This window comes from Centroberyx gerrardi, chromosome 4 (genome assembly GCF_048128805.1).
Source record: "Centroberyx gerrardi isolate f3 chromosome 4, fCenGer3.hap1.cur.20231027, whole genome shotgun sequence".
NCBI classification, from domain to species: domain Eukaryota; kingdom Metazoa; phylum Chordata; class Actinopteri; order Beryciformes; family Berycidae; genus Centroberyx; species Centroberyx gerrardi.
The window spans coordinates 23,014,838-23,036,098 of record NC_136000.1 but is presented as its reverse complement, the minus strand read 5'-3'; the positions used below and the strand labels follow the sequence as shown (position 1 = coordinate 23,036,098).

At 45.3% G+C, this 21,261-nt stretch overlaps 1 protein-coding gene across 1 annotated transcript in view; it reads left to right on the top strand.

Moving 5' to 3' along the window:
• Window positions 1-21,261, top strand: part of tspan9a (tetraspanin 9a) — a 64,695-nt gene extending 43,434 nt beyond the window's left edge. The window contains exons 2-7 of the mRNA XM_071900345.1: window positions 2,511-2,702; window positions 6,257-6,331; window positions 16,440-16,547; window positions 17,019-17,144; window positions 18,382-18,465; window positions 21,190-21,261. Coding sequence (XP_071756446.1) covers window positions 2,511-2,702; window positions 6,257-6,331; window positions 16,440-16,547; window positions 17,019-17,144; window positions 18,382-18,465; window positions 21,190-21,261 — 657 coding nt within the window. The remainder of the gene's footprint in view (window positions 1-2,510; window positions 2,703-6,256; window positions 6,332-16,439; window positions 16,548-17,018; window positions 17,145-18,381; window positions 18,466-21,189) is intronic.

Below are 21,261 nucleotides of genomic sequence, written 5' to 3'. Positions count from 1 at the left end.
CAGGCACAGTGTCCCTCCCCACCTGGACTCCTAAACCTCCCAGCGCTCCCCTCACTATAGCTGTAAATCCACTCCATCTATCTGTCCTTTTAAAACCCTCCTATTCCTCCCCTGCTTCCCTAGAAGCCCCTGCTCACGCTCTATATAATCTGGCCTTCTGAAGGACGTCAGCTGCGATTCTGTATATTGGCCACTCTGCATAAAGACGTGACCTTTACCAGCGTTCTCGATTTCATTCTCCCTTTTTTTATTTTTTAAATCGGGGGGGGGGGGGGGGGGGGCGGCATAAAGGGCCACCGGGTCCCTCCCATCGAATTGTTCTGAATTATTAAGACGACGGAACGATTGCAAGGCCCTCTTGCAGCACTAAAACAAACCCGTTGCACCTCTCTCTCTCTCTCCCTCTCTCTCCCTCCCTCTCTCTCTCTCTCTCTCGGTGTTCGTTTCATTGCGGTTTTTTACTTGCACCGCTTGTCCGAGGGGCGACGCAGCCTGTCCTTCAACCTCGCCTCTCATTCCCTCCGGCTGAGAAATCTAACGCGCCTTCAGTGTCACCCCGCATGCGACTAAACAAGTGTCCTTCTCTCAGGAGGCTGGTGGCCGTTCAGTGGCACGGTGGCTCTGTTCACGGCCCCCTCATCTTCGACCTCGGCAGGAGCACTCGAGCCTTCCTGTGTTCGAACACAGAATCGCGCCCCGGGGCAGCTACAATACAATATAGTCTTTCTCTCTCTGTGTCCTCAGTGTAAAATAATAATAATAATAATAAGAAATGTAGTTTCCCGTGTATCCGCCTGTATGTGTGTGCGTGGCGCTAGAATCCGCGGAGGCAAGTCAACCCAGTGTAGGTGAAAGGTCACGGGGTTAATGAGAGCAAAAACTGCACTCAGCAGGCAGACCAGAGGGGGGCTGGTTGAACTCTTTCACTGGCCCATGGTTTATGTGTCTAGATCCTATAGGACTCATTAGACTGGAGGCATCTCTCAGCACCCCATGCTGAGAGATGCCCCCCCCCCCTCCCCTCTCCCTGGCACTCCTCCACTGATCTACAGACACACATTCCTCTCGCATGTCATCAGCTAGTATCGCTGAGAGCCACTTTTCAGCCGAGCGCTTGTTTTGTTTCCTTTGCAATGTGCTTTTAAGTCACTTTGTTTTGCCCGTGGGTGTGCGGCGCTGCTGATCAGCGGAGAATCAGGGACATGTGCCATTAGTCAAACTTGAAAGTACAGCGGCTCGTTCTCAAGGTGTTTCCGGGTACGGTATCACACTGCGCTATTTGTCAATTCCGGTTTGTCAGTTCAAGAAAATTAGCGCCGTGTGTGGTGGATTAATTATTTATTGCCTTTAAAAGAGGAAAAAAACAAAACGCAGTTCAGGTTTATCCATGCATCCCTGACTAATTGTATGTGTCTGTGTGAATGCGTGTGTACCTGTGTGTGTTTATTTGCTCACACTGCAGCGTTGTTAGCATCTATATATATATATAGTACATATTGCTGACAGGCATTAATGTGTTGTGGAGCACCAGTGCGAAGATGAGAAAGGAAGGAGGGGAGGTGGGTGTGAAGGGAGCAGAAGAAAGGGCAGGCCGATGATTTACCATGGTGTCTACCCATATTTTACCTCATTGGGGGTTTTTTATTCACGGCAAGATTGCTTTGGGTATTTCATTCTATTAGGTGCGGGCAAAAATGTCACCACTCACCTCCTGGCTTATATTTCACTGAGTGGTGGGCATGCTGTCTGGCTCTTATCTCTGATAGATGGCCCAACACACCAGCGGGTGGGACACTCCACTCTGCCAATCAAGGCTTTCCATAAACACTTTCTCGCATTAATGGACTCGCATTCCAGACCTCACAGACATCAATGGGGCGGGGCGGGGCGGGGTGGGCGGGGGGGCTCCCACACAGTGCACCCAGCTTGGCCGCGTGACAGAGTGGAATTTTCAGAGGGAACTGCTCCCCCTAGGTGAGGTTCAAGTCCACTGCCAGGTGGCATTTGGAAGCTGGAAGTTTTCATTTTTGGGGGGGTGGCAGTAATTCCGTCTCTGTTTGTTCTGGATTTTCTGTAATCAGCCCCAAACTGCAAACCAACTCGACGGCCCAAGTCCAATTTCTGCTCTAATCTCCTGCGGAGCTGTTATTGGCTTATCATTGTTGGTTAATTTGCAGTAATTGGTGTAAGCCCTCTTGTTTTTTTGAGGGGTGTTTGGTGATGGATGACTGCGTGGGCCATTCCCCTGGCAGCCACAAGGAAATTTGAGACCGCTGCGCTGACTGACGACAGTTTTTGAGCTGGGATTTGTGTTTGTTTACTGCTAACTTTACTCCATGGACTGCTATATTGTTTAGGAGGTCTGTCAATACCAGCAGAATCTGCAGAGCTGAAAATGAACTTTCAGGCTGTTAATATATTTGCAGCTCATCCTGACAAGATATTGACGTGTCTCATCCTGCGTTTTATTTTCTCACCTGGTTGTCTCTCTTTTATCTTTTGCCTTGCAGTTATGCGGCTGTGGGCTGCTCGGCGTGGGCATCTGGCTCTCTGTGTCTCAAGGTAGCTTTGCCACCTTCTCGCCCTCATTCCCCTCCCTCTCCGCTGCCAACATGGTCATCGCCATCGGCGCCATCGTCATGGTAACGGGCTTCCTCGGTTGCCTGGGTGCCATCAAGGAGAACAAGTGCCTGCTTCTGAGCGTGAGTTAACTACATCTGCATGCCTACGCAGTACCCATTGTAATAACAAAGACGGAAACGGTTGTCCAAGCCCCTCTCTCTCGCTCTCTCCCTCTCTCTCTCTCTCTCTCTCTCTCTCTCTCTCTCTCTCTCTCTCTCTGTCTCTCACTCTCTGTCTGTCTCTCCCTCTCTCTCTCTCTCTCTCTCTCTTCCCTGCCTCTAGTCTGCCACATTCCATCATATCACTCATCCAAATATTGACAGAAATGTCTTGTGTAGACAGCCTCTCACATATGTGTATGCTCTATACACCTACACACGCAGACACATAGTCACAGGCCAGTGAGAGCTCAGCAATGTGTTTGTCTTTGTCTTCCAAACGGCTCCTCAGCACAGCCGCACATCTAACAAGCTCAACAGAGAAGAGTGCAGTCTGTATTGAACCTCAGGGGCTCAGAAGGGAAAATTAGAACTGGCCAGCGGGATTCTTCCATTCTGCAAATTAACACAAAGCAATCATGTCTTCTCCATGGCTTTGGTCACAGCCCAGTGAAAGAATTGTCAGACAGGGGGGCTTTTCGTGTCACTTACATAGTTGAATTATGTAACAGGCCTAATGGCACTCGATATTTTTTGTGCTTAAAAATGGAGAATGTTCTATTATTCAATACAAAGAATACACTGTCTAGACTTCGCTCTGTTTGCACAAAGTTGTAAAAGCATTTTGTCTTAAACTCATGTTAATTACAGAAGTTAAGAGAGAGTCGCGGTCTTTGCTCAATGGGATGAGGTTGGGAGGATGAGCGGCTAAAAAACTTTACGCATAAACTTTAAATGAGAGTTGGAGTCGCGGTTCTGGGTACTTAACACGGCAAACAGCTCAATCCCTTGAAGCTCTTGCGTCAGTCAAAAGCCCCACCAAATCCTCAATGTTCGACATGGCTTCCTTCACCTGCCTAACAACTGTGAAGCAGGGAGACGGTGTGAGCGAAGGGTGAGGGGGGGGGTGAGGGGGGGGGTGGGGGGGGGGGGGGAACGGAATGAGAAAAAGAGAGTCTTAATTGGAAAGTATAGAGGTTCTGATATTTTTAATTAAGTCACTGCCAGATGAGCATGTGGCACCGCTTCTTACTTACGGCCAAGATAATTCTGTTTTGAGCAGGGGCGTCTGGGTGTCTGTTGTTGTTGTTATGTGTGGGGTTTTTTTTCTGTCTGTCTGTCCATCCCAGCAAACCCAGAGAGGGGTGGGGGGGTAGGGAGGTGTGTTGGGGGGGGGGTTAGGAAACATCAGAGTGATTTTAGATCTCTTGGGGCGAACAGATCTGAGCTCCCACCTTGACATATTATCTCTGAAGTTACTCTGTGAACAACTCTCTTTGGATTAGAGATATTCAAAGCCCAGACATCCTCTGCAGTAAGTTTTCACTCTCTGTCTCCCCGCCAAAAATGGTGTGCTGAAACAAATTGGAAAAAAAAAACAACCTGAAAACTGGGAGAGAAAACACTGAAATATCTGGCTGAAACAGCAGACCTCAAAACCTTGAAAGCGTGAATTGCCAGCAAATGAGAACACACACGCCCACAAAGGTGTGCACACGCATGCGCACACACACACACACACACACACACACACACACAGAGCAGTCACAGCATCATCACTGTTGTCTGCAGAAGCTGCTCCTTCAACTTCCAGCATCGGGAAAATTGTAACAAACACATTGTGAAGGGCTTGTAATCAACAGTGATACGCCAAACTGGCAACCTGGAAATTCAACAAACAACAAGCTGTCTTAACTGTTTCATTTGGGCCATGGCACATATAATAACCTCCCCCACACACACACACATGAGTATGGAATTAATGGGGCTTTCTAAAATATAATTTCTGCGCCTCGTGCCTCCTCCCATGCTGTGCAGAGGAGATTGGTAAATATTAAGCTGAAGGGGAGACAAGAGGGGAGAACAGAATAGTAGATGAGATGCAAGGCTGTGTGGGAAATTAATCTTAGGAGGTATTAAACCTTCTTCCACTCCTCTCACAGGTTCACAAGCCCTCCGGCACTTAGATTCCCCTTCTCTCCCTCTGTCTGTCACTCCCACCTCCTCCTTCATCTCTCTCTCTTTTGCTTGTGTGTGTGTATGTTGCCATATCTTATTAATGAAGGGTCTGGCATGCTGTGTATTCAGCTAGCCCAAACCCTGATGTTCGACTGTGTGTGAGTGAGTATCAGTGGTTCTGTATGTGGGGGGCAAGGGCTTCTTTGTGAAAAATACCAGAAAATCAAGCAGACGCTGGTGAATAATGAAACAAAAGAGCCTGTTCTCATATCACATTGGTACTTATAGTTGCGAAAAAGCAATGCACCGTCATTTTGTATGATATTCTACAAATTAAGTGAAACCGGTGGTGGACGGGTGTATGCATTTACCTTCAACTCAAGAAATGTTCTGCTGTGGGTGAAGTTTTCATTTTCAGCAGAAGTTTTTCTTACTTATCCTTGACCAAAACCCCAACTCTTAAGGAAATTCTTTTAGTTGCTGAACCTTAACCAAAGTTTTAGTTGCCTAACCTTAAAGTGATGCTGAACTGTGGTAGTACCTTGGGTTGTGTAGCCTCCTGGACACGATATAATCCCAAAACTGGCAATTCTCTGTTATCTGTTGCTCCGGTAGAGGCGATTGATTGGAGAATTGCGTTTTTTGTCTCTCTCCATTCACTGCCATTATATGGCGAAACAGGTCTGAAAATCACTCTTGTAGCACATAAACACGAACAAAGCAGATTCTGACAATATACTGTATAAAAACACTAGTCATTCTGCTGATTTTTTTTAAGTGATTTTATTTCTTTATGTTATCAAACCTTTCAGTTTGAACAAGTGTAACTCTGAAATTCTTCGGATCGGATTTCGGTGTTACACTTGTTGGTTTCATAACATATAATAACAGAGAATCAACAATTTTGGGGTTATATCATGTCCAGGAAGCTATACACAACCCAAGGTACTACCAAAGTTCAACATCACTAACCTTAACTATAACTTTAATCAAAGTTGTTTTAGTTGCCTAACCTTAACCATAACCTCAATCCTCATTAGCATGTCTGGCAGTCCAGTCCAATAGTTCCTGTGCATCCTAGACAATCTAGTCTAGTCTAAAATCGCAATCTAGTCTAGTCTGTGCAGTGATAGATTATGTTGGCCATGCACAGGTATAATCCAAATCAAATGCATGAATCAAATACTACTATATGAATCAAAGATGTAGGTATAGTAGGAATCCAGGGTGCATAGCTTTTCCATATAAGATATCATATGAATGTTGTATGAGAACACGCTGAACAAACAAAAGATTAGTGCAACTGGGTGTAGAAGTCAAAAATCTCTCATATATGTAATGATTGTTTTTCCTCTCGTCTTGTGGCACTCATAGAGTATTTTACATATTTGGCTGCAGCAGAGGCTTATTCTCTCTCACATTCATATTCAGAGTGCTCGCATTGGCGTGACTAGGTATAACACTGCCAAAGCAATTGGTAAAACAAGGATCTCCCTCCCTCTCTCTCTCTCTGACAGTTCTTCATTGTCCTGCTGATAATTCTCCTGGCAGAGCTGATATTGCTTATCCTGTTCTTTGTGTACTCAGATAAGGTAAGTACTTTTTTTTCCTCCATGTTACGACTGAATGTTATAGCTTCTAGTTCTCATTGTTCTGAATAAACTCCCTAACTCCATCCTTTGCCTTTTACTTAATCCACAGTTACACCATAGCTCGCCCATATTGTGGAAGCACATTCTAAAGTTCGAGAAACAGATTGCATTTAGTGAACCAGACCTTGTCTCAAAGCTCGCACACACACATGTGCACACACAGAGGCACACACACACAAACACACAATGCAATAAAAGGTGTGAGTGTGATATACATATCCATGTTTCAGTTGCTTCCGAGTGTCCCAAGTTTCCCCTTACAGATTCCGTTGTGTCTCGGTCAGGAGGTTAAATGTCTTCACCATGCCATTAACCCAGCAGTCAAAGGTTAGACCACACAATGCAGCCCAATCCCCACCAGTTGGCTCCCCGTAATTGGTCCCAAGCTATATGTGTGTGTGTGTTCTGGGTGCCAAGCATTAGATCAGCATATTCCCATGACCCCTACATGGGTGCAAGCTAAGTTTGTGTCTATGTGGCGAGAACACATGACGGTATGTGAAGCTCTGGAGATTACTGGCAGCCATGAGAAGGGAAGAACCGGCTTCTTCTCCTCGATGCTCAATCAAATCACTCCACAAATGTTTCCTAGACACGCCTCAGCCCAAAGATGAAAAATGCTTTCTGCAGGACGAGGAGTGAAGACTCTCTTCAAGGACACATTAATGATAGATCCGTCTATTTATATATTCAAAGTCTCTGTGTTCCCCCCCTGGGACGCCGGCTAATTCTCCCTCTTTGTTCTGAGGTTATTGCTCAAACTTAGACTCTCAGGCAGATAAAGGAATTCATTTAGCAGCCAATCCATTCTAAGATTTGGATCGGGTCTCGCAGGCACACTCTGTCAGGAGTAAATATGTCTGTGGCCTTATCTCCACAATATTACCAGCTTAAAAAACCCAAATCCTTCCAGTGGAATCTTAATAGGGAGCCTCTTGACTTCACAGCTGCGCCTCCCCCATCACCTGTGAAGTTAGGAAAAGATAGCCAAGTGCGTCTGAGGATTTTCCTAAATGCGGATTAATATGAGTCTGCATTAAAACTTTAGCTGGGGAGATTTGTCTCATCCGCACCAGCTCCAGCGAATAGCCATCGTGTTTTATGTTCCTCCCATCTCCCCACATAACCGCGTGTTTATCCTAGCTTAGATGTAACTGGAGATGAAACCATGATAATGCTGATCGCTCCAAAATATATCTTCCTTTATTGGTCTTCAAATGTCATTCCAGTGCGAGGTCATTACAGCAAATTTCCTGTTATTGGAATTGACATTTTCAGACTGCCGCCAAATAAGGAGTAGTGCATACTTGAGGAAATTGTGTGATGCTAATATATTATTCAGGTGGGATTATATGTTAAGGAATATCAGGAGATTAGATGAAGGGCGATTGGTATCCATCACGCAGGGCCTTCAGATAACGCTCTCTTTTTTCTTCCCGGCTTGTTTCTCGCCAGTGAAATCTAGTATGCCATGTGAGGCTCCCCCCATCTTCTGCTGCAGGCTGTGATCAGAGGAATCGCTAATTCACTTCTCCTATTTGATCTTCTAATCACAAGGCATTTATTAACAAGAGTGGAAGATATACAGCACTTGGCAGCTTTTAAAAGTGTATTGACAGAGGCCTGCAAAATAGATATTTTAGTCTTTCAAACAGGTCATCATTAAGTCATGAGTGATGCCTCTGTGAACTGTGATCCTGCCGGGTGACAAGCTGTTGACTAGATGAGGAGAAGAAACGAACATGGCTTCTTTGCTGGAGGAACACACTGTCTCACCTCTTTCATTCTCTCTCTCTCTCTCTCTCTCTCTCTCTCTCTCTCTTCTCCCCTCCCACCCCTCCTGTCCCTCATAAGAGTCTCCCCTTCACTAATGGCACAGACTCAAGTACTCCCTTCTCTCTCTCTCTCTCTCCCTCTCTCTCTCTCTCTCTCTGTGTCTTAATAAAGCAGAGAACAGACCCGGGCTGCCTTTCCCAAAAGCATCGTAAGCCTAAGATGTCCGTAAAGTACATTGTAAGAAGCATCTTAAAGTTGCGGCGGGTTTCCCAAAAGCATCTTAACTAACGATGCTCTTAAAACCCCGTCGTAGATTAAGAGTCCTCCTGACCACTCCTAGACCGCTAAAAACGTCGCAAGGACGAAGAGAAGCATCACTTCCACCTGCAGGTTTATTTTGACTGCCAGTGCTGATTGTAGTCTACAGTAAGATATGCACACAATGTTTATAACCACAATAAAATATTTACAGAGTGGAGAAACACTAACACAAGACAGCAAAAAAGACATGAAATTCAGGCAGGCTACAGGGCATAATTCAGGACTTTAATTGTTGCTTTGATGAACTTCAGGAATCGGGGTAAGTTGGTAAAAAGTGAAATAATATATGAAATGGGTGGCTTGTGGCTGTTGATGCAGATAACTGAACCACAGGGATTGTTGAACTGGGGAAGAAAAAAAGCGTGTGTGTGAATGACTTGGCAGCATCCTTCAATAATAATAATAGACTGAGAATGCCTGAGTCCAAGTCTTACTCATTTATTGTGTTTTGCCTGGTAGGTGAATACAGTGTTGTCACATCACCACCTCCTCTGTTTCTGCGCGATTGGCTTCATTTTGTAAGTGTAACCCATCACCGTAACCCAAACGGCACAAAATGTTATTTTGTGTATTGTCAAGGTTTTTACAGTAAGCCTAAACCAACTAAGCATTTCAAAGCTTAGGCTGAGTCCTAATCACAGCGGCACGGGTTCAAATCCTGTGCCATTTGCTGCATCCCCTCTCTCCAACCTGTCTTTCCTGTCCCTCTCTACTGTGACATTAATAAAGCAGAAATGCCAAAAAAATCAAATCTTTGAAAAAGTGGTTTCCAGACCCCAATGTGATGCTGTCTGTCATCCAAATACTCCCCAACACCTTCCTCCTCTGTGCTGTGATAGAAACGTAAAGAATTGAACCAAAGATGCACTTAAGGTACGACACTCGCTTAAGTACAACCCTCCTACCTTAGGTGCTGTTTTGGGCAATGCTTGTAAAAATCTACAAACCTTCTTAAAATCGCTCGTAGGAAACCTCCGTAACCTTCGTACTAAGAGTATTTGTTATTGGGAAATGCTGTCCTGGTCAGGAAGTAGTTCCTTTATTTGTTTCACTGTTAAGGGCACAACATATTATGAGTAATATTCATGCTTTTATACAACAGTGCTGCTATAATGAAGTGATTTGTTCTATAGTAGATGATTATATAATTTCTGGCATTGTTTTTAGATGATATTTTTTTGCTGTGGTGAAACTGTATTTTTCTACAATACTCTGGCACTTTTCAATTACTATTATTGAATGTGAAGATCTTGTGAACTAAATAAAGTAAAAAAAAATATCTCTCTCTCTCTCCTTCCCTCCCTCCCTCTCTCTCTCTCTCCTCTCTCTCTCTCTCTCCTCCCTCTTTCTCTTTCTCTCTCTCTCTCTCTCTCTCTCTCTCTCTCTCTCTCTCTCTCTCTCTCTCTTTCTCTCTTCTACCCTCAGCCTAGAACAGTCTTGCCTCCAGGTATGGCTTAGATCGGCGTACCTCCCTCCCTCTTTAGCCCAGTGGTGTTAAGCTCTCTGATTAAATGCAGTGTAGAGGCAGTAGTATAATAAAGGCCGGGCCTGCAGTTAGCAACCAGCTGACTACAGCAGATGGCTGGGCCACAGACCAGATTACAGCCATCCGTCTTTAGCGCTGTGACCTCATTGTGCCGCAGTCGACCCACCGACACACTGGGCCGAACACCGATGAAGGTTTATTAGCCCGGAATGAGGAATCAGAACTCTGGCACGGAAACACTGGAGCAAGTGTTTAGGAAGAAAGGGAGGGGGGGAAAGGAAAGGATGGATGGAGAGCAGGTCGACACGGGTGGCAGAAGAAGGGAGGTGAGATATGGCAGCAAGGAGGGGAGGGGAGGGGGATGTGTTAAGGAGGGAAGGAGGTAGAGACGAGAGAGAGGGAGGAAGTGCATGGAAAGAGTGGTGTGAGTGAAGTAAAGGGGCAAAAGGAGGAGGAAAGGTGGGAAGAAGGGAACGGATGAGAGAAAAAGCGAGGTGAAGTGTGAGTGTAAAGCCTAGATCACACTACAAGACTGTTATACAAGACAAATCTGGCCCAATGAGAGCAGTTCAGGCTAAACTACTGCTCTGCTGGCTGTACTGCATTGTATAGCCACTTATCAAGAGTGGAGCAGGTGGAGTTGGGAGTCTTGCTGATGTAAATTATCTACATGAGTTGGTGTTGTTTTTCTTTTCTGGTTCAATTTCTTTTTCTTCCCACTTGAGCTGAACTCCCATTGGCTGTTGCCAGTGTTACTCTCATATTTCAGTGTCGGTGAGTTTTGTACCTGACCAGGCTCGGCCCCACAAAATCAAACATGTTTGAAAAACTTGTGTCGGGTCAAATGGCCAGAGTCGGCAGTCTTGAGCCTTGATTCCGGCTTTGATTCCAGTCGGGCTTTGAATCAGTACTAAAATCGCCTGGTGTGACCTAGGCTTAATGGGGTACGTAGGAAGAGTTTGAGCGAGTGAATCAGGGAAAGATAATAAAAGGGCAAGGATGAAATGAAGGAGGTAGGAAGGTTGCTGTAATGAGAAAGGGGGTAGGGAAGGAGGGAAGGCTATGCCACTTCCCCGATGTGTCTTACTGGTAGAACATCAAAACAGCAGCACTGGCATCTGACACTTCTAGCCACGTCTCGCACTCCTGCACAGGGAGAATTATGTTAGATCCCCGGCCATGCTTTATTTCTCCAACACCAATTACAGAGTGGGAGTGGAGGTTCTCCCCTCGCTCTGTCCAGTGCCCAGGCCTTAGGCTACCCAACACCGGCCTGTGGAGCTACTGGCCGAATAAAGGATCCTGTCTAATGATCTGCTGTTTGGGATCTCTGGCTCTGAGGCTGTTTCTCTCCAGAACATTTTGAACTGCTATTAGCTAATCCTCTTATACAGAGCAATGCAATAGAATACTGTCAGCTTCAATTCCTAGGGTCCTAAGGGTCAAAGGGTCAAAGGGTGCGAAGATCAGAGAGCCATAGTACCCTGACAATAGCCCTGTGACCCTTGAATGATCATGTAAGAGAGCTGACACAGTATGAATGCCAAAATAAGAGCTGAGGAAAGAGGTAAAAGGAATATTTTCTTCTAGATGAGAGTAAATTAGAGCGTGTAAGAGAGGACGATTCAGTGGGGAGAGGGTGACCTGAGGTACTTCTTGAAGAGATGGGTTTTTTAGCCTATGGCAGGAGATGGGATGTGACTGTCTGACTGGAGTATATCACTCTGTGAGTTGCTGTCTCAATCAACTGTTGCACAGCTCACAGAGGGACCAGCAGTGATCATATAAAAAAAAAATAAAAAAAAGTTTGGTTCTTCCATTCAAGGTGCTTTAGTAACACGCTACACTCTTGTAGAAATGTACATTATTTGGGGATTTTTTTATTTGTTTTTTTGTGGAAACTACAGTTTTGGTTTCTGTAGTTATTTAAGAATTCATAGAATATCAGCTATGTTTGATGAGCGAAGATGGGAGGGGTGAAGATGGGGTGAGTAGAACGGGGAATAGAAATTGGGTGTGAAGATGACAGAGGGGGCACATCAGAGAGAAGAAGAGGAGAAGAGGGAAGAGAAGATAAGATGAGAGCGTTCTGCATAGTGGGAATACAGTCTGTCTGGAGTCCTCTCTTCCAAAGCTCAGCTTGGTCCCTCTGCATTGCTGTTCATCTCCCATTATGCAGGTGGCGTGACTGTGCGGTGGGCAGGTAGTCATGTCATGCTGTGCACTGACATGTATGTGTAGAGAACATGCCCTGTTGTTCTAAGGAACAGGTAGGAAGCAAGCAAGGAAGGGAGATTTAAGGAAATAGATTTTGAAGGGAGGAGTTGCATGGCATTATATGCTTTTCTTTGACCAAATCCTTGGTTATCCTTCAGTGATGCATGGCTCCTCCTAGGTAGCTGTAAGCTCTACTGGCCTGTCAGTATAGGCTGGAGACGGCAGACTAGTCACAAATTCAATTTCAGTATTTGGCTATGTTTTTTTTTTATGTCTGTAACATTTATCTTATTTCACAGATAGAGCTGGCATTTTTTTGTACTGGGCCTGTTTTTCAAATTGGTAATGTGCTCAGTGAACCAAGTGCCGAGACTATTGCTGTTTTTCAATGTAATTGTACTGCCGAGACAACTGATTTATTTGGAATTAAGAATTGTAATAGCGTTTCGAAGATTGCAATTGCTCAAGGCGATAAATTGCAGTTTGGTAAAAGTGAATAAATTGCAGACACAATACGATTAGCTCTCTCATATGACCATCATACCAATTTAATTAATAGGCAGCACAGGCTTGTGTTTAGCGAGGAACTCCAGACGCTTCTTAGCATTCACCTAATCTCTGAGAAGCCAGTTGTTAGCCGACCGTCTTCAGAGGCGAGACTACAGAGAAAAAAGCTAGAAGAAATACAAGGGAATCGGTGCTGAGGTCAGTCCCTCCCTCATCCCGCCATGGCAGAATTTACACCGCCGGCTCCTGTCTCAGTTTGTCACCTACATGGCACAGATCTGACCTTTGCCGCCTAAACGGGAAAAATTAGATTCCTCGCGCGAAGACACCACTGAAAAGATTGGATCTGTTTCACATAGTTGCCCGAAAATGAGTTTGGAGCTGTCAGTTACGTCTAGGCCATTTCCTCAGGTCATTAGTAGGCAGTGTGGCTCTTCTGTGTAGCAGTCTGTGTCTGCTCACTGACAGAACCCAGTGTACCAGGTCCCCCAGGTTTAGATGTCACCAAGCCTAGGACCCATATCTGACAGCAACCCATGGCACCGCCTCTGGTCTCCCTATTCCGGAATTATTAACTACTCCCTGTGCTGGGAGCAGGCTTTACATGAAAGGAAGGTATCGCGGCTCGGGAGTGTTTGGGAAGACGGGGGAGAGAGGAAAAGTTAGAAAGTTGCCTAATCGTATGTGTATTGTTCGAAGCACAGAATAAAGAAAATACAATCATTTGAAAACCTGCATAGGTCTGGATGCAGGACTAGCTTTTCTTTGCGGTTGTGTCGTTTTATGACTGGCTGGACCCGCCGGATCATTACAGCTTCCTAAAGTGACAAACAGACAGGTGTGGAGAGACAATCCACCGCCCACTCTCTCTCCCCTGTTTGCGCATAGTGACAGAAAGCAAACACTCAGCTGGGTGGAAAGCATGGCTCCCAGCCTGCCCTTCTGCCCTGTCATCCCGTGTATCCGCACTCCTCTCTCTCCTCTCCTCCCTCTCTCCATCCCCCCCCCCCCCCCCCCCCCCCCCCCCCCTCCCAGCTGATGGCCGAGCAGAACCCTCCTAGATTTCTGTGACGAATGCGCCGTCCCGTACTGCTGAGCGCCAACTCGGTCCGACCCGGAGGAAACGGCGAGCGTTATCTGTGTAATGAGAAGTACGAGCTGCGTCTCAAGGCTTCGTCAATACGCCGCACATGAGATATTTTGTCGATGCCTTGCGGCGACTTTCGGAGGAAACTTATCACAAAGTGTGGCCTCTGTCTGTCATTTATGAGCAATTTCCAGTACCAGCAACATGGGCTTCAATCAAGAAGTTAGTTTTCTTTATCAGAAAAATAGGCTAATGCAACAAAGATGTGTGTGTATCTGTGCCTTTTGCAAGGGGAAAATGGGTCAGAGTGTTGCATGATCAAATCTCTGTTTGTTCTGCAGTCATTTGTCTGCCTCTCGTTAGTGGTAAATCTGGATCATTAGGTTTCATTTCAGGCTGTAACAAAGACTTCCACACATGAAAAGGAAGATGGTTCAGAGACTTATTGGAGATTCAGAAGATGATGGTTTTTTTTTTTGGAAGGGGGCCCCTGTTCTCTAGTCAACTGTGCAACTGCGAGGAGTAAGTAATGAGCGAGCCAGCATCACATAGCCCAGATAGAGAGAAGATAGAGGATGGAAACGAACTAAGAGACAGAGATTGATGATGCTGCTCTTCATCTCATTTTCCCCGCGCAAGGACAGATATGATGGGGCCTGCAGCCCGAGGTGCAATACGCAGATAGGCTCCTCCGCATCAGCAAAGACACAAGACAGCAGAATGTGATTTGAAATCACACTAATCATATTTCAAAGGTTTTGGAGGGGTTTCTGGTTTTTTTTTTAAATGGGTTATGCATGATTAATGATCACTAAAGCACTTTATTGCTAGGGAAACTTTAATTACTCATTAAAAAAAATCAGTTTGACTTTTATGTGTAATTCAGCAAATAGTTTTCTTATGCATTCCAGCTTTGAAAAACTAAGGTTTGAGGCTTTTTTTCTCCACCGATAAATCGCTGAACTGCTTTAATTAAGGTGTGATCGTGCTTTCTATGTGATCAAAGCAGGATTTGGTCTGTGTCTCACATACAGTGTGCAGAATAAGGATCTTTGCTGAGGTGTGAGGTCGTTAAGTGAAATGTCAAGTGAAATGTTACATTCCTCTGAGTTTGTATTTGCTTTACAAGAGCAGGCTGTCATTATCTATTCAGCTGCTTCGCTTACCTGGTTTTGTAAAAAGAAAAAAACAAATTCTTAGTGATTTACTGAGCAGCCTACAAACAATGTTTAGCTGAACCCTAGTCCTTCCTCTCTGAGTAAAGATGAGAAATTGGAGAATAGCTGAAAGCACCTTCTTCTGTCAGGCAATGACAGACAAGCTCCCGCTTCCCTTATTGTGTGGGGAATTTCTTCTTTTTTTTATTTTCACGCCCAACTCCGGCGCCTTAAGCTTTAAATACTAAAGCAAGTGCATTCCCTTTCTTACTTCTGAAATAACTTGTATCGCTTATAAAGACACGCAGCATGGTTCTGGCAGCGAATGTCATTTTTCCAGTATAATTACCCCATATCTGAAGCGCCTCTCAATCTGTCCTGGCAGTTAGCAAAGCCCCATGGGCACCCGGACTGTGCAAGAACTAAAGCACTGATTGTATATCTCATTAACACATCCGATGAGATATTAATCTCCATCAGACATGACACAACCCTCAGCGCATTGTTGGGGTGCAGTCAAGAGGAAAAATGATTTGCCGGCTTCGCTGAAGGGCATGTTGAAGCTCTGTGTGGAGTGAAGCTCCACATGACATCTGTCAAGTCTTCAGTCGTCACACAAAAGTCACTGTAGCATGTTTTTGTTTTTTTTGTCTACCTGTAACTGAATTGTACTACTTTGCTCTCTCATTATTGGATCCTGTTGATAAAATCTTAGGGTGTGCTGACACTGCTCCGCTATTTTCTTTGTCGAAATGCAATGTCTTAGCCACATTTTGTGCTTAGAATGTTAACAAGCAGGTCACAGAACATTCACTTTGTTTCCATAACGACCAGCTGCCACCATCAGGAAATAGTATTTATGTCCAACTCTCAAACACTTAGCAGAAACTCCCACAACGCCGCTAATGTGCACCATACTGACACTTAATGATGAGAGTAACGAAAACGACCAACGTTTCTGCCGCTACTTTCTGCATATTCATTCTGGTTGTTGTTAACGTTTCACTGTCAGCTGCCTCTGCACTGTGAAGCAGCGCTTCCTCTTTGTTGTGATTAGTCGGCTCACAAAAAAACAATGCGCATCATGCAGGCCTGAAATCAACTTTAGAGAGGGGGTGCGTTTTGTAACATTTTAACATGAAATAGCCACGAATAATAAAGGCTTTTTAACTGTATACAGAGGAAAGTGCAGAGGATTTTTTGTCTACTTTTTCCCTCTACATCTAGAAAGCACTCCGTTCTGCCAAAAAAGGCGCCGAACGCAGCACCTTTCACATTTACCTCCATGTAAAAAAAAACGCCGGGAGTTTGAAAAGAGCAGAATAGTGTGAACACACTCGTACAAACACTCAAGCTTCAGCATCTCACTCCGATATGAAGGCTATCATTAATGCTACGACCCATTGCACAATTCTCGCTGAGCCAACCCATTTAAACGAAGGTCTCTAACCAAGGTTGTTGTTTTTTTTTGGTTTTTTTTTGTGTTTTTATCTGCAGGTGAGTGAGAATGCTAAGCAGGATCTGAAGGATGGGCTGGCTCTCTACAACTCAGACAACAATGTAGGCTTGCGAAACGCTTGGAACATCATCCAGGCAGAGGTACGTGTTTGGAAACACACACACACACACACACACACACACACACGGCACCACACATTATATGCACATCTGCATATATCAGAAAGATTAGCATTGACTTTAATTCACACCACCTCACAGTATGTCCTAGGGATGATGCATAAATGCATTTACGCTTGATGAGAGCATCCATTTTGCTGTAATATTGTTGGGGTTTTTTCCTCTCTGAAATGTTGCGGGTTAATGTATTCCCTGGCTTGTAGCTGTAGCATTAATGGGACATTGAAAGTCCAAACTCTGTGTTGAAGTGTGCTTGTTATCCATTATTGTAGTCCTCCGGAGCGAGATAATAATTGCAATACTTATTAAAACATTTATTAAAGTTTGTTCGAGATCTCGCCGGACTGACAGTCAGACAGCATTAACTCATCCTGTGTGTGTGTGTGTTTGTGTGTGTGTGTGTGTGTGTGTGTGTGTGTGTGTCACCCACAGTGGAAGTGCTGCGGCGTGACAGCATACACTGACTGGCACGAGGCTCTGAAGGAGAAGGTGGTTCCTGACCGCTGCTGCCAGGAGCATTACCAGGACTGTGGGCGCAACTCCACCAACATGTTCTGGAACAGGGTGAGCTGGAAAATGACAGTGCTTTTGTTCATTAAATAGGTGTAATGACAGTTTTTTGTCTTGTTTTTTTTTTTTTAAACTAGTGGGATCAGCCACAGCCAAGTGGTCTTGTCTCCCTTGGCGTACATAGTTGAACATAGTTGGTTTTAGATAATAATTATGTTGATCTTATACACCAGAGCTGATATCAGCGCTAGATCCACGGGGGACATCAAAATCACACATCTCATCATTTATTTAATCTACTGTCCATCTGCTCAATAGCTCCTTTACAACACACTGTGTGATTTTTGTTTAAAGAACTTAAAGCAGCTTTAAAGTTTCCCTCCTGCTCTGAATTCTGGTCACGCTGGAAACTTCCTCTTCCATCACACATGAGACAACAAGTCTCTTTTCCCAAAAACCTTGCAGCGCCTTGTTCGCAACTCCCCCCCCCCGCCCCACCCGCCCCCTATTACAAGTCTAATCTCCTTCTTGGTCTGGCATGTGGTTTGTTAGCCAGTCCAAAGTAGGGGATTAAAAGCTGTAATATAATTGCCAAAATGAGAATAGGCAGATAGTGAGCCGGCCCGTTGGGGATGCATAGCTCTAAAAGCCTGTGTGTGTAATCCTGCCCAGAGGAGACGGCCACATACTATATAGTTAAGTCTCGCGTGCTGCCTCATCATCCACACTCAGCAAGCGGCGCCACTGTATAGCTGAAACCGCCATATTGCTCTCGCCTCACCTCTCTATACGCTGCCATTGAAATTGACTGACCTACGAATGAACCCAGGTGGGAATACATTTAAGAGCTTAAGTGGTATTCAGTGTTTTGTTTTTTTAACCAAACACCTTTGTCCATACGGTCCATATTTCATGCCTTTCAAGCCCCGCATGCAAAATTGATCGCTCATTATGAATTCACTTGTTTTCATACCTGCAATGTATCCATCAAGGCATCACTCTCTCTTCCAACTACAGTATATCTCTATGTATGCTCTATCACACACCATCATATCATCCCATTTATTCTACTCCTCTGCTAGTCGAGTAAGGTTAGAGTAAGGTACATTAAGGATCTATTTTCTGGCAACGCTGTGAATTGGCTACGTGGAAACTGTCTTTTTCTGAGAGCCCCGCATGCTATGAGCAACAATAAGTGACCTGATTCTTATGCTCTTTTCTTATTCTTATACCTGATAAAACGCACACTTTCTACAGTGGTACCTTGACAAGCTGTTGCTGTCCATTTCAGGGCTGCTTCGAGAAAGTGGAGGAGTGGCTGGACGACAACAAGCACCTGCTGGGAACCATAGGCATGGTCATCTTGGTAGTACAGGTAGGAAGCTTGCTGATGAATTGCTTTTTATCCCTCAATCTTTCTTTTTCTCTCCCTCTCCCATTCATTTTCTTCCTCTTTCCGCTTTGTGTGTGGGCGCACTGCAGTGTGTGCGAGCGTGCGTGTTTTGTTTTTTTTTTTTGCGTCTGCATGGCCTCTGTGCCGGTGCCATCTTCTGGTGTGAAACGGTCTGGTAATAAGGCCTCGGTGGGCGTAGTGGGCACCCACACATCTTGAAATATTGAAGCCGCTGTCTGCTGCACCCTGATCCTGTCTGGGAGAAATCAAAGCCACCTGGCTGCCTGCCTGGCAGGCTGCAGCCATGCATCAGAAACCATCAGAAGACAGGAGAGGAGGGCTACTGAATATAGAAGAGAGGTATGGATTCGGAGGGAAGAAAAGGCGGCGTGAGGAGGGGCGAGACAAATTCTTCTTGTGATACGCGTTCCCTTTTTTGTCCTACCTGCTCATCCCTCCAGCTGCGCGGCTCAGCATTGGACTTTTTGCTCTCTTTGTGACTTGCCGTCTCGTTCTGCTCCGTCCCGGCCAACTTTTCTCACATTTTGCTGTCTGCAGCTTTTTCTCAGATCCGTCATACCTTTTCTCGCGCCTTCTTGCGTTCCTGGCTGCATTTTACCTTTGCAATCTCACTCATTCAGCTGCTACTCTTAAGGTTGTCTGTCTCCTGTGGGCAGCACATACAAATTGAAGGATATTGCTTTATTGTGAGCATGACTCCCACCTGCTCTCTTTCCGACTTCTGAGTTTCGTCCTCACCTGTCACTTAACCTCTCAATATTTCTGCTCATTCTATGCATCATCCCCTTCACCTTCAACTCCCTCTTTCTTGCTTTCTACCTTTCATGCTTTCAACATTCCTTCTCGCTTCTCTCTCGCTGCCCTCCCCCTGGCCTGTCGGTGACTCCGCTGCGGCTGTCGAGTCTTCGGCGTGCCAATCTATAGCTCGCTCAGAGCCAGGTAGCTTCATTATGAAGTCTCCCTGAAGAGTTGCGTAACGGACCGCGCGCGTTTTGTAATACACCAGAGGGGGGAGATGCCGCCCGGGCTGCGGTTCAAAGTTCACCGCCGCACAGAGGGAGAGCCAATGTTCTGTATTGGCCAGGCTCAGACCACTATGTATTCATGAGAAGATCACACGCTCAATCCTGTCTTATTAACTGGTTCTCACACACAGCAACCCCCTCCTCCCCCCCCCGCACCCCCCATTTCCCCCACCACACACACACACACGCATGTATTTATTCTGACTCGCTCACTCTTCTACTTTCTCTCGTACTCTGTCTCTCCTGTCAATTCTTTTCTCCTCCATACACACACACACACATACACACATACACACATACACACAGACACACACAGAATACACACATGCATAACATACGCAAATATCAGGACTGTTTGGAGACTGATAACGTCTTTGTGCAGACTTAAACCCCATAGCGTAGGCTAGGCTGACATCAATTTTAATGATCTCTCTCTCTCTCTCTCTCTCTCTCTCTCCCTCTCCCCCCATGCACTTCTCTGAGTTAGTTGAGGGAGGGCGAGAGAGCGGAGAAACGGACCTTGAGCCGTCAGATTAGCAGGCTTCAAGGCAAGGTGGAAGACTTGACAGCACAGAGTATCATGAAAAGCTGATGCCCTATAAGTCTTTACATTGTAATATAGCTCGAGACATAAAGTGCGAGGAACTGGCTTATAAATGATTTAGCAGATTAGCGCAAGGCATGTCAGACTTTGGCGAAAGCCCGCAAGTAGAACTTTGATAGAGAGTGCATAATGAATTCAAAAATCCCTGCACTGTTCACTATTCTATAGATGTATATTCACATCAGAATATGGGTTTTTTAAGTAGCGATGCATGGTGGAGGTTTGCAGAGTCCTATGGGAGCGACTGTCATGCAGCACTTCAACAAAACTTTCTGTGCATGTCTCAGCCATACAGATGAGGCACGTGCAGATAATGGGGTTCATGGTTGGTTTAAGAGCACTGAGACGGTCTCTGATTGGTCCTGAGTAGCGCTTCAGGGGCATATTTACCATCAGGCCACGCTGTTTATTGTTTCCCTGACTCTGTGTTTGATTGGCAGCAGCTTAATGTGGTGTTTTCTTAAGAAGCCGGGTTTGACTGGAACTAAAGGGGGAGAATCAGCAACTTTCTCAGGCTAATCATATACTGAAGGGATCCCCAGTGGAGCCAGCCTCTGTTTGCAGGAAGTTCACGTTGCCTCCTTTTTATTAAAGACTATGCACTATACTTTGCAGTTTCCCTGCCATCCGGACTTTGCCAGATAATGGTTTTAGGATCAGCCTTGCGACTGTGTTTGATGTGGGAGTATCAGGGGTAATGGAAACTTCAAAGAGGTAGCGGGCTACTTTGATTCAGTGGCATCTCAATTTACCTCATTGACTTAATGCTTGTGCATGCTGTACATTTTTCCATCAGCGAGATACCAATAGAGCTTGCGTTTGAAGGCCATCTGAGAAAGAGAGCGAGAGAAAGAGAGGGAGAGAGAGAGAGAAATTGTGTTCTTGCTTCACTACAGGATTTATTGTGCATCCCAAACTCCACATACTAGCCCAAGGCATCAACATCAAACAGACCACACACACACACACACACACACACACATCCATATGTATATATATATACAAACACAAATTCTTACATCTCTATTTACTATCTCCTTCTGTTCTCCTTCACAGCTTCTGGGCATGGCGTTCTCCATGACGCTGTTCCACCAAATCCATAGAACGGGGAAGAAGTACGACGCCTAG